The sequence below is a fragment of the Pezoporus occidentalis genome, unplaced genomic scaffold, assembly GCF_034315485.1.
Source record: "Pezoporus occidentalis ecotype Australia unplaced genomic scaffold, CSIRO_AGI_Poc_V1 ctg304, whole genome shotgun sequence".
NCBI lineage: Eukaryota > Metazoa > Chordata > Aves > Psittaciformes > Psittacidae > Pezoporus > Pezoporus occidentalis.
The window spans coordinates 298,559-315,130 of NW_026914986.1; the positions used below are offsets into that span (position 1 = coordinate 298,559).

Consider the following 16,572-nt stretch of genomic DNA (forward strand, 5'->3'; position numbering starts at 1 on the left):
GGGGAGGGAAGCGACGGCGCTCCCGGGAAGCGTCGAGCCCGGCGAGCAGACGGGAACGGGCACGACCGGGGCCCTCCCGCACCCCTCGCCGGGATCGGCCTCCCCGGGCGCTGCCGCTCCCGCAGGGCCGGGTCTGAGCTGGCGCTGCCTTGTGCGAGGTGAAGCTGCAGAAAGCGGGAGAGAAGCGAGGAGGTGGCGGGAGCCTGGGCCGTGCCGGGACCCCCGGGGGAAGAGGGAGCTCAAGGTCCGGGGCTGGCCGGTGTCGAGGCCGCTCTGTGGCAGCCACGAGCCTCGCGCCATCAGCGCATCCCGAATCCCTCTGGAAACGTCGCAGGCGGCGATGGCCGCTCCGGCGCTGTTGCTTGCGCGCCCCCTCGGTGCCTGCTGCCACCGCCGCTGCGGGTGTCGAGGGACCGCATCCAGCACCGCCTCCGTGGCGCTGCCTGGACTCGCCGAGGCTCTGGCAGCCGGATCCATAACGCGGGCAGGGAGGGAGCAGCCCCGGCGCTGCGATGGCCCCAGCACCGCGATGGCCCCAGCACCGAGGGAGGGAGCATTGGGCCCGGCTGTGCGGTGCCACACGGGCACCCACGGCTGTCCCCGCTGCAGGGTGGCTTCGTGGCGAAGCCATCCAAGGCAGCAGTGGGGCACGGAGTCCTGGGGAGGGCAGAGCGGGTCAGGGCTGTGTGGTGGCCATGCAGGGCTCTGCCTGTCAGCAGGACTCCTGCACGCTGGGTGCAACCGTAGCTCCTCAGCCCCCTCGGATGCCGGAGCCCCCCTGCTGTGGGACAGCCGCAGCGGGGGGGTATGGGCAGGATGCTGTCTTGACACCAGGTCTTGGCTTCGGGAGGACACTTGAGCTTTCCAGGTGTACAGCCGTTATCTTGGTTTTAGCACTGTCCAGCTGGGCCGGGTCCCCGTCACTCCAAGCCCGTCTTCAGGCTTGGTGCTAAAGGCTTTCTGCGGCAGGAATGGTCTCCAAAGGGTGATTGGACAGTGTAAGAAAAAGAGTCCCATGTTCCTAAGGTTTGTGTGCTAAAACTAAAACATAAACTACACCTTGTCCAAGCAGGCAGGGGATCGGCGTCGGCTCGGCGGGGTAGTAAAGATGCATCGTGTACACTTGCCCTGGGGCGCCAGGGGCAGAGAGAGCTCTCGAATGTGAGTGAATACGTGTTCAGCCGCCGTCCACAACCCTTCCGTGCTGCAGCCCCGGCCTACTCGCTGTCGCTCTTGTCCACCAGTACCGCATCCGACTCCTCCGTGATCTCCAGCAGCGTGTGCGTCTCGGGGCTCTCCCCACGCATCAGATCCGAGTTTTCTCCCTCCTCTCCACCCACCTCCACCAGCTCCGTGGCTTTCACTTCCACCTCGCCCTCTCTTATCTTCTTGACGTGGAAAGTGAAGGGTGGCACTTTGTAGACGGCTGTCTTGGACCTGGCGTAGATGGTGTGGTCCGGGGTGAAAGACTTCCTCAGCTTGTCCCGAGAGGTCTTCATCTTCTCCCTCCTTTCGTTAGTCACAATCTTGGTGCCCAGTTTATTCATCCTCTTCTCCAGGTTGTGGCGGGTCTTCTCCAAGTTGTGGCGGGTCTTCTCCAGGTTTTCCTTGGTCTTTAGCTTCGTTTTCTCCATCTTCTCCTTCGAGAATGCCTTCTTAAAGTCATCCACTCTTTTCATGCCGCTCCTTTTGATGCGCTCTGCCCGTGACTCTTCAATAATCTCTTCAATCTCCACCTCTTCATCTGAGGAGAGCTGGATGTGGTCCTCCTCTGCGTGGTCCTCACCCACAGGCCCCTCTTCACCCTCACCTTCCTTCTCCAGCTTTTCCCCCTCCTTTAGGGACTTGCTGATGCTCAGTTTAGACGGGAGCTTCACTTCATCCTGCAAGACACAGAGCGGAGCCAGTGAGACACAGACACGCACACAGACACACGCATTCTCCCCGGGCTCAGAGCCACCCGCAGGTGACATCGGGTCCTCCTTTAATGCACCTGATGAGTTACTGTCAGGAGGCTCTGCCCCACCTGCAGCAGCGCAGGGCTCTATGTAGTTAAGCTCAGGATGCCAGACTGGTTCCAAACCCGTTGTGACTCCAGAGCTGCCAGCACTGAACCTGCAGCCTCTTCCCTTCGTGCTGTGCCCCTCTCGCAGCCCCAGTTTCACCATCACGCACTCCCAGCTCCAGGAATGCTCCGGCCGCATCCTGTTGCAGAGGGAGCAGGGGACCACCCGGAACAACGCGGTGCCCCTTTGCCCCCCAGGGCCCCTCCTGCCCTGTCCCCACGGTGTTTCGGGGGGCGGCTCCTCTCGGCAGGGCTCGGTGGGCCGGGGCTCGGCGCTGCGCTGGGCTGCAGATGGCAGCACAGCCCGGAGCCGGGACCTGGCCATGACATAACACAGGGTCTGCGCACCCCGGCCTGTGCCCAGACCTTCCCAAGGCCTGCAGGATGCAGACGTGGGGCTGGGACATCCCTTGGGATGCAGCAGGCCGCCCTGGTTTTCCCATTTCCCCGCTCGGGGTAAGTTGGGGAATTTATCCAAGCTGTGTCTGAAGAGAGCAGGAACAGAGCCCTGACCTGCAGGGCTGCAAGGTTACGCTGCCTCTACTCGGCACGGGGTGAATTCATTCAGCTTCTCCGCTCTCCAGGGTCAGCCAAGTTTCTGATCCCAGCAGCAGAGGACAAGCATGTGCCCGGGACCGGGGCGCAGGTCTGGAGCGGGATTGGTTTTCATCTGAGCAGCACATAGTGTGCGTCCCTGCACTGAATCACCGTGTCCCGGCCAGGCTGGAAATAGCCCATCCCTGCACGGAGCGGCGCAGCTGCGGCTCCCAGCGCCACTGCCCCAGGGGTTTTAACCCACGGGGCCGGGTGGGAGAGGTTGGAGCTGCCCCAGCCCCAGCCCCACGGCAGCGCAGGGAACAGGCAGGCACAGAGCGGAGCTGCCAGGCTGCAGGTGCGGAATCCTGGGCATTGCCAGCCCCACGCAGGCAGGAGCTGAACGGGGGCTGTCGGTGCCCCCCATGTCCCCGGGTGCTGGCTGCTGCTCCGGGTCACACTTGCACAGCGGTACCCACTGCACTGCCCTTCTCCGGCCCCGCTCCAGCTCCAGCACCTCCATGTCTCTCTCGTCGTGAGGGGCCCAGAGCTGAACACAGGATTCGAGGTGCGGCCTCACCGGTGCCCGGTGCAGGGGAAAGATGTCCAGAGCCAGGACATTGGTGATGCTCAAACCAGCAAAGCAGCCGCCGGGGCTCAGCCCCTGGAGCCGCTTCTGCGCCGGTGCCTGCGCGGTGCCCGGTGTGTTGTGTGCACGCTGTGGGGCTGGCCACGGTCACCACCATGCAGGACCCGGGCTGCTCCTCCTGCCCTCGCATCGCTTGAGAACCGACGTGAGCTGATGGAGTACGTGACCGCAGCACAGCTCCACCCGGGGGGGAAGCCAGATGCTTCCAGCTGTGTCTCCTTCCCCCCCACCCCAGGCGCTGCTCCTTGGGCAAGCCGCAGTGCTGAAGCTGAGGGCATCTGGGGAAAGCTCTGGGAGCAGGGACAGCTCGGCTCTATGGGGCACGGGGGGTGCCACGGGCTGCAGTGTCACGGTTGAAAGGCAAAGTGTGCAGAGCACGCAGCTGCACCCTGCGGATCCCGGCTCCGGTCCCGGATGCTTTTTGGGATCGAGGTGAGGTGGCCACATGTGTTTTCTCCGTTTGCTCTGCTGCTTGAAGGGAAAACAATAGCCAGGCTCTCCCGAGGGCCAGGTCAGCCCCGAGCCAACCCCGGTGCTGGGCGGGCAGGATCCTGTTCTCCACAACAGCACCTGCTGGAGCGATCCCAGAGAGTCCCAGCCCCACCAGCCCAGAACATCAGGAACTCCGGCCGCTTCCTTCCCTCTGAGTCAACACAATGAGCCAGAACAAAGGCATCCCCCTCTCCCTGGCACCACTGGCCCTGGACAGGGGCCATATCCTGCGAACTCAGATACTTATCGGCCCCTTGTTAACTGCAGAACATGTGTGTGCAGGAGGAAACAGCACCTCAGAACCTCCCTGCCTGCCACAGAGATAACCACTGCTCCTTGTGTTACAGCCCCAAAGGCACCTTCTGACCAGATGTGGCTTTATGGGCTGCGCCAGCTCAGCACCATCCTGCAGATCTTTCCTTGCAGCCACAACAACGTGGTTGGCAGCAGCTCCCAGTACGTGGGGCAGGGGGACAAGGTGGCTCTCTGCAGTCCCTGCCACTGCACCCAGGACCAGCAGTGCAGGCAGTCTGGTGGTCCCAGCTCCCACAGGGTGCAGCGTGGACAGACCCACACTCACTGTCCCACGCACCCCATGGTGCCCCACGCTGAGCATCCCTTACGTGCAGCTCCCCACCCGCACCCAGGCACTGCCCCAATGCCACCAATGCCCTCCTCCTCCTCCTCCTCCCTGCTCGGTGCCTGCAGACACAGCACTGCCTGTGGGGAACAATGGGATCTCGCTGGAACAATCAAGAACCATCCCGGGTCTATGAGTGGCTGCTACACAGATCCCTGCTCTGGCACTGTGCTCTGGACACTGTTTCACTACGAGCCACATTGTGCACCCCAGGCATTCCAATTACTCTATTTTCACTGGGCAAACACTGACCCTTGAAGAGGGCGAGCCCAACCTCCCGGCTCTGGGCATCGCTGTCTGTTGGGGTGCTCAAACAGGGGGTCCCCATCAGCAGATGTGAACCAGCCCCACGCCCGGACGGCTCCCGCTGCCAAAGGCATTGGGCAAACAAGATTCCTTAGAGGGTTTTCCACCAGCACAAGGAAAACCCCTCCCTGAGCTGGGGCAGAGCCGTGCCTGCGGCAGCACGGGCAGCACGTGTGTGTCCATGTGTGTGTGTCCTCCATCCCCAGCCTGTTTCACTGGGCTGCCCCCCCGGCACGGACCTCCCTGGGGATGCTGCTCCCTGGCAGAGCCGATGGGACGGCGCCTTGTGCCTTGCGGCCCCGGTGCCGGTACCCGAGGCTCTTTGGCTGCCAGCAGATGGGTGCTGGGCTGCTCGCCCTGCGCCAGGCCCTGCTGTGGGATGTGCCTGCTCCTCCGAGCCCTGTTTTGCAGGCGCGTTCCCGGGCGGTGAGTCACGGCCACCCCATGGCCCCCAGCACGTTGCTACAACACACGTAAACACTTCCCCGGCCTTATAAAAGGCCAATGAGACCCAAAGCTGAGCTGCGTTCCCAGCCCTGTGCGAGAGGGGCTCTGGGATTGCCCCGACTGGGTAAAGGAGAGAGTCCCAGGACCCCCAGGCACTCCGGGCTCCGGCTGGAGGGTTTAATGGAAGGGTTTTACACACGCACATGCCAAGCACATCACAGTGACCGAGCAGGTCACTGTGCTCCGTTCCTGTCTCGCACACGCACGCAGCAGCACAGACGGTTCGCATGCAGCTGGAACATGCAGAACGTGCCCCGCTCGCGTCCCCCAGGCTCTGCTAGGGGATGATCCCAGCTGCCGACGGGTGAAGTGGAGCTTCAGTGGGAAGCTGATGGGGGGAACAAAACTCGCCCCCAAGTTTCCCCTGGCAGCTGCCCCCAGTTCCTGGGATGAGCTCAGCATCACCTGCATCAGGGGTGGTCCTGTCCCTGGACCGATGGGGCTGCTCCCAGCCCCCGAAGCGTGGGCTGCTGGAGCTGGGTGTTGCTCCAGCAGGCGCACAATAAGAGGAAGGCTTTAACAGGGCCCTGTGCTGTCACCAGCAGCTCTTGTGGTGTGAGATAAGTGCGAGGCAAACAGCACTGGAAGTCACCACTGGCTCCTAATGAACAGCACTGGGGGCTGCTGGTGCTGAGCAGGAACAGGTCGTGCCCGACCTAACGGGAGCTTTACACGCTCTGTGCTCTCTGCCTGCCTTTGCCTACTTGAAACAACTTCAAACCATTCCACAAACACAAGCTAAACCTGACAAGGAGCCCGAGGAGCTTTGATCAGGTCTGTATGGCAGGGGGAGAAACCGAGGCTCGGCAAACAGCTGGGATTCACCCCGTCCCAGCACGCCCCAGCAGAGCCAACCGCTCCTGGCTACCAGCCCTTCGTGCAAGCGCGCAGCAATCCCTGCCTCCCAGGGCGCAGAGCTGAGTGCGTGACAGCTCCCAGGATGCCTGCGAGCGAAATCCCAGCTCCAGCAGCACCGGGAGGGCAGCAGCAAGCGCGTGAGGCAACAGCGGAGGCGTTCGTGCCAACTGGAAGCTCAGCCTCGCAGCGGGCTGAAGGCTGCGGCAGCCACAAGCAGCGAGGCAAAGGCTCTGGAATCAGCAGCTTCGGGAGAGGTTCAAAGTTCTCTTCAGGGGTTTCTCTTGCTGAGGCCCTAAACTGCTGCCTCCTGGCACGTCTTCTGCTGGTGTGGGCCATGGCACCCTTCCTGCCGCCGGCTCACAGGGCAGTCCCTGGCGAAGGCTCACAGGGCACAGGCTGCGTCTTCTGAGGCTAAGACGAGGAAAACGGCGTTTCAATGGCCAAGGAAAGGAAGCACGATGGAAAAACTTACCTGTCCCTGCTGGGCATGGGGTCCGGAACGTCGCCGACAGAGTCGTCTGGCTTAGCATGAGAACAGGCAGGGGGGAAAGGCACGGGGGGGGTTAGTAAAGGCAGAAGGCAGGTAGCAAAATCTAACAGAAAAGACAGCAAAGATTTATCAGAGGGAAGAGCATCCCTGTCTCACCTACAGCGGGGCCTGGGAGGTGCAGAATCCCTCCTGCAGCTTCAGGCCCGTTATCCTGAGCGCTGCCATAGGGCCAGATTCTGCTCTCTCCTCACACTGCTGCTCCCAGGGATTTGATGGAGCTGTTCTGGAGGCGTAGCTGAAAGCAGAGGCTGCTCCTCTGCGCCAGCTTATGAAGAGACAGTGATTTTAGAGCCTGCGTTGTTCATTCCAGACCCCCAGGCCTGGGTTTGTCAGCACATGGACCATACCCGACCCCAGCGCTGGGCAATACCCAGCCGCTCACAGCCGTCTGTACCCAGTAACACTGGGCACGGCCTCGACTCCTATGTCCCAAAGGTTGGGTAGATTTTATCTCCAGTAAAATCAGAAGCCTCCAGTCCTTAGAAGACTGAATCCTGCAGTTCCCAAAGAACTCCGCAGAGACAAAGGCAAAGAGCCACATATGAGGGGTAAGAGCAGACTCGCTCGGCTGAACGGGATAAGCTGGTTTGCTTCAAGCCGTACCCCCTGACTAGCAGAAGGCCCTCTCTATGCCTCTATTGTGCAACCTCCTTGGCCCCTTTTCCTACCAGGCACGTCCAGTAACGCTGTGTCCTGGGGCTGGGTCCTGAGGGGCTGCACCCTCGCCTGTAGCTGGGGCAGGGAGCACTCCAGCACTGGAGGGGCAAAGAGAGGAGAGGCAGGGGAGAGGAGGCTGTGCTTGGAGAGGGGTTTCAGGCACCGGGGAGGCAGAAGAAAGGCAGGGCTGGGGGAAACAGAGAAGTAAAGAGATGCAGAGTGAGGAGGCTGGGTTTTCTTCCCCTCTGACAGCAGATTAAGAAGGGTTTGATCCTGTTACCAGGCTTTGCTCCTCCTGGATAAACCTGTCCCAGCGCTGGAGTCTGCACTACAGATGGTGTGCAGATAGATCTGTGCTGATGCTGACATTCCCAGCCTCACTTAAAGCTACAGACTAAACATCCTGGGGCCTTTTTACTCTAAATGTTTGATTTCCCCTCACTGGCACTGAGCATCTTTGTTTCTGGTCTTTGTCTTGCCTTGCAGCTGGACAGTGGAGCCGGGCTTCTTGAGGTACCTTGTAAGCTGTAGGAGATCTTGCAGAACCCAGAGGATGACATTAGCCCAGCCAGGATAAAAGAGGGCGTAAGCAACGCGCCAACAAGCTTTCAGAGTCACTGCCATGCTCTGTGTGGGTCACAGACACAGCACAGCACAGCAGAGAGGACACTGCATTGTTCTCTGCCCATTCCTTAGGGATGCAGGAAGAGCCCAACTCTTCCCACGCTGAGCCCAGGGTGTGCTGTGGGGTGCGGGCTCACTCCTCTGTCTTGGCTGGAGCTGGGACAGGGGGCACAGCACAGGCAGCGCTGCACTGGGGGCGATGCTGGGGGACAACCCCAGAGCGTTCCCATACCCACAGACTGGGGGGAACGGGGATAACAAACAGGAGCAGCACCCGCTATGGCACCCACACCCTCCCAGTGCTCCGCAGCACCTACAGCACAAAGCAGCTTTTACCACCTACCAGTCAAATCCCCCCCCTCCCAGGGCACACTGGAGAGGGATGGGGCTGTGTCTGAGCACTAAATGGCTTCTTGAAGGCTTTGATTTCTAATCCCAGGCACTTAGATCCACTGCTGACAGCCCCAGGGGAGGCCTGAGAGAGGGATACGTGATCAGAAGGAGGATTACCTCTGGTCTGATTGTCCTGAGCCATTAATAGCCCTTGGAGACAATTTCCTGCTGCACAGCTCAGTGGGTACCTATAACGCTGACAGGATTTCAGCAAAGCACAGTCCTGGCACTAACTGCTTATAAATAATACCTGAGCACTGAAATATTAATGCAGCCGATGCTGGGTGCAACACAGAAATCCACGCTCCAGAGCTGAGTGGTTATGGTAGAAAGAGTATAACCTGCACTGAGGAAGAGCCTGGAAGCAGGAGCTCTTACATCCTGACACTGGTTTAAGGCTCAGGCTCCCTCCTGTGAGTTATGACCTCGAGACTCTTGTAGCCCAGTGACGTGCAGGGTGTGAAGGAGTCTTCCCACATGTTCACACGGTGCCCCTTACAAGGGATGGAGGCTGGTGACACCTCTCTTCATTCTTGACTGCTTTGGCTCAGGCTCCACTGAACCCAGGGCACGGACCCACGCTGCCTGCTCCCATCCCCGCAGAACACACAGGGCTCTGAACCCTCTGCTGCCATCAGAGCCAAGCCTTGGGCGGTCTGGAGGCTGCCGGCTCGCACACCCTGCACTCCCTGCCCTGCTTCTCATCACACCACTCCTTTGCCACGGGTTCTTTTGGGGAGCACAAGCCCAAACCCGAGGCGGCTCAGGTCTGGCTGCCCAGTCTGAGGCATCTGGGTGTGGGTTTGAAATTCAGCCTCCTCCCCACCGCCCACAGCCTCGCTGCTCTCGTCCCTATAAGGCCCCCTCAAGGCACAAAAGCCAAACTGTGCTATTTATACCCCCAGCCCTACCTACCCTCCGCATCGTGGGCCTGAGGTCCGCGGTCCAGCCGCTCCCGTGTCCACCCGGCCCTTCCCGGAGGAGCCCCATGGCCCCACCAGGCTCCAGGTGGCCACCGGCATCCTTTGTAGAGCCACGGGTGCCCCAGCTGGACAGCATGGAGCAACCCTGGCCACAGGCTGCTCCTTCCAAGAACCAGCACCCCCCATCCCAGCCAGACCTGCCTTGAACCCAGCGCCCAAATCAAGGACTTGAGGAATTCCCTCCTGGCTGCACGGCCTGAGGGCTGCCTGAAGAAATCCAGCATCCAGGCCTTTGGCATCTGCTGGAATAGGTTTAATTGTCAGAAAGCGTTTGGAGGAATAATGCCGTGCTCTGGGGAGGGCTGCCATGTGCCATTGCACAGCTGAGCGTGGCACGTGGCTGGCTTCAGAGCAGCAGCTTTATGCGTGGAACATCTGTTATTTCACCACGAGCTGCAGTAACCAGCCCCACATTCTTGTCCCCGAAAACCGGGAGATTTGGGATGGGGTCACAGAATCATGGAATGGGATGGGTTGGAAAGGACCTTAAGATCATGCAGCTCCAAGCCCTGCCACTGGCAGGGACCCCTTCCACTGGAGCAGCTTGCTCCAAGCCCCTGTGTCCAACCTGGCCTTGAGCACTGCCAGGGATGGGGCAGCCACAGCTTCTCTGGGCACCCTGTGCCAGCACCTCAGCACCCTCGCAGTAAAGAACTCCTTCCTTAGATCTAACCTGAACTTGCCCTGTTTCAGTTTGAACCCATCACCCCTTGTCCTGTCACTGCAGTCCCTAATGAAGAGTCCCTCCCCAGCATCCCTATAGCCCCCTTCAGACACTGGAAGCTGCTCTGAGGTCTCCACGCAGCTTCTCTTCTCCAGGCTCAACAGCCCCAATGTTCTCAGCCTGGCTCCATGCAGGAGGTGCTCCAGCCCCTGCTCATCCTCGTGGCCTCCTCTGGACCTGCTCCAGTTTGTTTTTATTAGCAGCCACTCTCAACACATTTGCTGGTGTCCTGATTTCCCCTGGGACACACACACAAAGGAAGCACTGAGGCTGCTAACGCCTGCACGCAGCCATCTGACAGCAGATTCCTCAGGAGGGCAAGTTCTGGGTATGGAAAGAGGACAAAAAGTCTACCAAAAGCCTGTCCCCTTTGCTTTTGGTAGGCAAGTCTTCCAAAGGGAAAAATGGGATCGTTTGGAGGAGGGTGGCTTTTGCAAATGTAATTCTGCAGAACTGACCATATTCCCCACGTTCCATCAATACAGAAACGCTTCCCTTGGCAGCAATCAAACCAGCTCCTGGCAAAAGCAGGGACCAGTGTCTGTGAGAGGGAGCAAGGGAGCAGCGCAGGCACACCCAGGGCTCTGCCCCTCAGCTGCCCCACTGCATGGGGTTTCAGTCCCTGCGTTCCCCCAGCCCAGCAGAGTCCCGGCTCCACCTGATTTCAGTTCCTCCTCATCCACCAGCAAAACACAACTTGCACCTCGCCTCCCAAGGTGCCAAAAGGTCTGCTTTGCACCCCTGAAACAGTCCATCCGTAACTGCCTCCCCGCTGAGACAACAACCCTACAACCCGCTTACCTCCACCTCCCTTCAATCCTCCATAGCACAGGATCAATGACACCCCATCCCATAGAGCATGCCAACTGTTTAACCTGCCTGTCTTGCCTGGAAACAGCCGCTCCTGGCTTTAAGTAATGTTTTCTGTCTCTTCAGGTGATCTGAGCTCTTGTTCTCCCAAAAGCCCAATAAATCTTTGCATTTTTAGCCATAGCAACTGGGAGCGCAATCGCAGGGCGAGTTAATCACAGCTTTCCAAAGCCAGCTTGCTCTGAGTTAGGAAGTAGTAAGAAGTTGCTCACCACCACAGAACAAATTCCACTGCAGCAAAATCCCCAACACAAACCTTGGAAGGTGGGTCTCGAGAAGTGAAACACTGAATTAGAAAAGGGTTATTGTGTGATTTTAGATTTGCTTTAAACCATAGGCACAGAACTCAAAGAGACTTTTCCTCATCCCCCCCAGCATGGAGCCTGCTCCAGCTTTTTTCGTGTCATGGTCATTAATAGTGAAGCACAGAAAGACATCAGGCCACGGGCAGCGAGGTGGGGATCACCAGCACCAAGCAGCATCGATCAGCCCTGGGAGAGCAGCCGCACGTTCTCTTTCTGCGGGGTTTTCTTGTTATCTGCTTTGCACAAGCCCAGGCAGTGGCACTCTCGTGACCGGGGTGCCCGGCACTGAATCCCTGACAGTGCTGGAACAGTCGGGTACCTACATGAGGACACAGAGCTCTGCACACCCGCTGGGGGCTTCCCACTGCCTGCCTGTGCCAGGGATCAGGGCAGGGTGACAGCTCCAGAAGCCCAGGGTGACACAAACTCCAGCCCCCCCCTCCATCCCTCCCAGGACAAAACCAAGCAAGCAAACCCCCTAAACCCAAACCAAACCTTCCCAGATCCCCCTCAGTGGTTAATAACTTCTTTGGAAGCAGAGGTCTCCACAAAGGAGAGAGCCTCCTGCATAGGACAGGCTATTTTCCCTCACACCCAGGCACACAATTCCAGGTTCTGTGCACTGAAAATGCCATGGGGATGTTTCCATGCTATTTATCTACAGAGTAAGGCAGCTATCAAACAGCCCTGTTCCACAGGAGAACTAATCCTGACAAGAGCTCTGAGACACACACTACATTGGTACCGTTTAGCAACTTCCCCTGTTGACCAACACTACACTTCCATTGTATGCAGGGAAGAGCAGCACTGCTGAGGGGTGCAAAACCATCCCCTTTCTTCTGGGGGCTGCCTGTGCCACCCCATTCTGTTGTGCAGCTCTGTCTCGGTGCAGCATCATGACCCAGAGCAGCCTTTGGTACTCGGGCACATTCATGTTGTTATTGCCTATTCAGTGTTCAAACACCCAAAGGCCATCCCGGAGCTTGTTGTGCAGTTGAAGCACCACAGGAAGAGACAACCCAAGGGTTTCACCTCCAAGAGAGCCCTTTGCTTGCCTGAGCAGGGTCGATCACAGCTTGGGTCCCCCCGATGGGATCCTTGTCCCATGTGGCCAGGCCTGCTCTGCCTACCCACAGCGTGGGGGGCACTGCCATAGGGAGCAAGAGGCTCCATTTCCCATGAAGCAAACCTGGGAATTTCTCACTCGGGCTCTGGGGCCTCCCAGTCAAATCCCACTCAATTCCCTGCTGGGAAATTGCTCTGAATTACAAATCACTCCCTTTGACTCCCTAATAGCTCCAGGATTCACAAGATCCCTGTAGCCCCCTGTCAACTGAAGCACTCAGAGCTCATTTCCTTCAGAAGCAGGATTGCTTTTTGATATTAAAGACAAACTCGACTCACTATTCCTAAGCAACAGCAAAGCCAAAGGAGCAGCTCCCAAAGGAGCTTGCCAACTTCCTACCTCTTCCCGTAAGCCACACGGAAGGCTCTGTTTAAACAATTCCCCTCACTCTTCTCACTTTGCATTGTCTGTTGCTTCTGCAGCACGTGCAGAGTTCCATTTGGGTAGATGTAGCCTCCCCCCAAAGCCTGATACAAATAACTTGTAATGAAATCTATCTCTCTACTGGTTAAGTTGCTGCCTGGCTGGAAGAGGCTCGAGCATTGCAGCTTTCTGGGCACGATAAAACTACAAATGCTTAAGCTCTGAATCAGAGTTATGCAGGCCCCTGGACTTGGTAGATTCCTGAGCCTATTATGCTCAGCTCTCCCTTCAAACCTTGTGATAAGAAGCATTCCCCCTTTTTTTTTCCCCCTTTTTTCTTCTCTCCCTTCCCATGATGAGCACTCGATGCTTCTTTCTTTGTCCTGGTGCTATTATTAACCCAGAGGCTTCCAACTGAATCCTTAACTATTTCATTCACTTCTCTTCCGTGGTCCAATACAAGAGTTTGCTCTGGTAAGGAAGACAAACTCCAGCCAGGACCTGACAGGAATGTTCTCCTCCCTTTCTTCTCGTTTAACACTAAATTCCAACACTTAGCCCCGGGGGGAACAAAGACCCAAAGCTCTTCCTGACACCAGTTAACTCGAACATTCAACACTTCCAGCTTGCAGGGAAAAGAACGTGGGAGTCTGTACAACACAAGGGCAGGCAGACCCGAGCCCTGGAGCTCAAGGAGCTGCTCTGCTTTCTCTGCCTGTCCCAGTCCGTGCGTTTCACCCCGATGCTGCCGTTACCGTCTGCGTGTTACCGGAGGCATGTCCCAAATGTGAAACGTTATCGCTCTCCACGCAGCAACACACGGCGTCTCTCAGTAGAGGAGACACTGGCACATGGATTTACAGGACCCCCCCTTCCTGAACCCAGCGCATTCTTGTTCAGTTTGAGCGAAGCAGTAAAACCAGGTGATTTTGGTACTTTTTGCTCCGGTGCAACGGGTGCTTAGGGCCGTCCTCGCTGTCTTCATTAAAACTCCTCTTAAACGTAGCAGCTCTACCAAACCTTGCCTTAGAACACCCTGACAACGTTAACTCATGAATGAGAGAGTGCTGCTGCTCGGTTTGGGCTGCCAGGCAGCGAGGGGAGAGCCACGGACAGCGTGACAGCCCCCTCCACAAAGAGAACACCCCCCGAGAGGACGCAAAGCACGCGTCAAACAGCCCCTTACCTGGTAGATCATGACTTTGAAGTTCCTGCGTTTCAGGAGCTCTGCTTCGTTGGCCTCCAGCTTCTTTATCTGCCCCGCTTGTTTCTCCAGGTTCTGCCGAACCGTCTTCACGTTCACGCTCACCTTGCGCACCTTCTCCAGCATCTTGTTCACGGTGTTGCTGGTGGTGGTGTGAGCCTTTGTCAGCTTGGTCAGCTCTCCCTGGATGCTGGTCACGGCGCTATCCATGTCTTGCTGTCTCTCCTCCAGCTGCGTTTGGGTCAGCTGGATCTGATCCACCGCTCCAATGATCTTGTCCAGAAGGGTCAGCACCATCACGCCATTGATCTGGTCCGGTTTGATGGGTTCTTCGGGCACGGGCTCCTCGGAGGCCTCAGAAACAGTCGGTGCTTCGATGATCTGCAGAGTCGTCTCCTCCATGACGGCTCGGGAGTCGTGGCGAGCAGAGCCCGGGAAGCTGTCACTGCAGGGACAGAGAGGAGGGGAAGCTAAACCCGAGCCTCAGCTAAACCCTGCGCTGGGAGCCGCGCCAGGAACGGGGAGCGCAGCGTGGGGATGCCTGCGCTGCGCTGCAAATGGCACAGCCCCGCAGAGCCCTCCAGCCAAAGGGCCCTGCTAAAGCCTCCAGGCTTGCAGGTCATTGGCTGACTCCACCTCAGCAAAGGACCCGCTGCCAAATGCCTCTGACCCACCCTTTCTGAAATGACTAAAATAGTTGGAGGGGAGGCGATGGCTCCGCATGCAAACACGGGCGCAGCTCAGCCGGGAATGCAAGGCTCTGACACGACAACCACCTCCTCTGCACCACGAGCCCAAAGGAACGAGAGGAGAAACGACAAGCCTCGAGTAAATAAATGCTCAGGAAGCTGCTGGAAAGAAGCTGTCCCCCATCCGGGCACAGCTGCGTGCAGTAAAGGAAGGCTGCTTCACACAACTGCACACGCTCAAGTTCAGCTGGAAAAACTCACGTCTTCTGCCAGTACTCAGGGGCTGGGTTTGTTTTCCAGGACTCCAAGAGCCTGAGGTCAATAGAAATGCTTCCATCTGGGTTGGGTAGTGACAGCACATTAACCCCATGCACATGCAGGCTCCCACGTGTGTGAACGGCCACACGGTACAAACCTCTCCCCGCAGGTTTAGCACAGAGGAGGAGAATTCGCTCCTGCAGGGAAGCCCCCCGGGCATCCCCACCTCAGCGCAGCTCCCTCGGCTCTGCCGTCCTTCATCCGCTGACAAACCGAGGCCAGGCTTTGGGAAGCAGGACACGCTTCTCACCAGCCCTGCTGCGGTGCAATGCCCAAACACACTGTGTTAACTGAGGCTTTATTGGCAAAACAAAACCCCTGTTGCGGAACCCGCTCGCGTATGTATCGCTTTGGAAACCACGGGGGAGAGGTAATCCTTCTTTTGCTAACTTTAACCTCAGCATTGGCACCAAGCAATTCAGAGCCTTGTGTAGCGCTGGCAGCTGACACCTCGCGGAGCCATCACTTAGAACACAGTGGGGAGGTGGCACCGGGGGCTGCCGACGGCACCTCCCCAGGACCACGGCAGGAACGTGAAGGAGAATTCAGCCCCGGAGAGCGGCAATGGGCAGACTGGGAAGGCAGCACCTTCCCTCTCCTCCCGCAGCCCTGCAGCCGGGGATCTGCACTCAGCACATCCTGCCTCCGCAGCGGTCAAGCCTGCAAGCGCCCTGCAGCATTCCCGGGCTCACCGCCTGCCTGGGACAGCGGAGCAACCCCGCATCCCGGGCTGGGAAACCCACAGGACACAGTGTACAGGGGCATTGTTCCCTGCTGAATGCTCCCCACAGTCAGCACTTTCCCTGCCCCTGTGCTCTCCCCGCCATGTGACAGCTTTTCTCTGCTGCAGCTCCGCTCTCGCTCTCTCTGTGCATCAGTCGCTCCTGCTGCGGGACTTCCACAATAGCCATTATGTCATGGATTAAAAACAGCTTGTTTTGCTACGCCCTGGTTTTTCCTGGAGGGACCCTTTTCTTTTCCTGAGCATTTCTTTCCAGTGTTTGCTGCCGATGAGTCAGTGCCGTGAAAAAAACCCTGGTTCCAGTAAGGCAGCGCTGAGGCTCTGCAGTTCTCACTGGGAATATCTGCCTCGGAGTGCATTGCCACAGGGATCTGCTGGTGATTTCTGTGTACAGGGCAGGAGGCAGAGCAGCGCGCTCTGTATCTGCCATCTATTCCATGTGGCACTTCAGTGCAGGCTCTGCTGCCCCATTTGGGAATCAGCCTGCACTTTGGACAGAATGAGTCCAACAGCAGCAGGAGAGGTGCTGTGCTGCCGTGTTGCTGTGTGCAGCCCTCACCCCCTGAGCTGAACCACTGTGAGTAATGTTCCATGTTAGGACATTTCATTTTCACACCAGGAAAAGCCAAGAGGTGGCAACCGGCAGCCTCCCCCTCGGGAGCACCAGGACACTGGACCTGGACTCAAGCCCTTCCAGCACAGCCAATGTCTTGCTGCTTGGTGGATCTTTCATCCCTGGCTCTTCCATGCTGGTGCCATGGCCTAGATCCCACGGCAGCACCAGGGATGAGCTCAGAGCATCACACACACGTGGGATCCTAGCATGGTCTGGGTTGGAACGGACCTTAAAGCACCTCCAGCTCCAACCCCTGCCATGACCAGGGACCCCTTCCACTAGAGCAGCTTGCTCCAAGCCCCTGTGTCCAACCTGGCCTTGAACACTGCCAGGGATGGGGCAGCCACAGCTTCTCTG

At 58.2% G+C, this 16,572-nt stretch overlaps 1 protein-coding gene across 1 annotated transcript; it reads right to left on the reverse strand.

Moving 5' to 3' along the window:
* Positions 1-1,088: 1,088 nt before the first annotated feature.
* On the reverse strand, positions 1,089-14,642 carry CAVIN1 (caveolae associated protein 1). Its single transcript, XM_062627707.1, has 2 exons — positions 13,833-14,642; positions 1,089-1,883 (listed from the first exon to the last, which is right to left on the reverse strand). Exons 1-2 carry the CDS (start codon positions 14,250-14,252, stop codon positions 1,218-1,220), a joined length of 1,086 nt encoding a protein of 361 aa, XP_062483691.1. The 5' UTR covers positions 14,253-14,642; the 3' UTR covers positions 1,089-1,217.
* Positions 14,643-16,572: the final 1,930 nt, after the last annotated feature.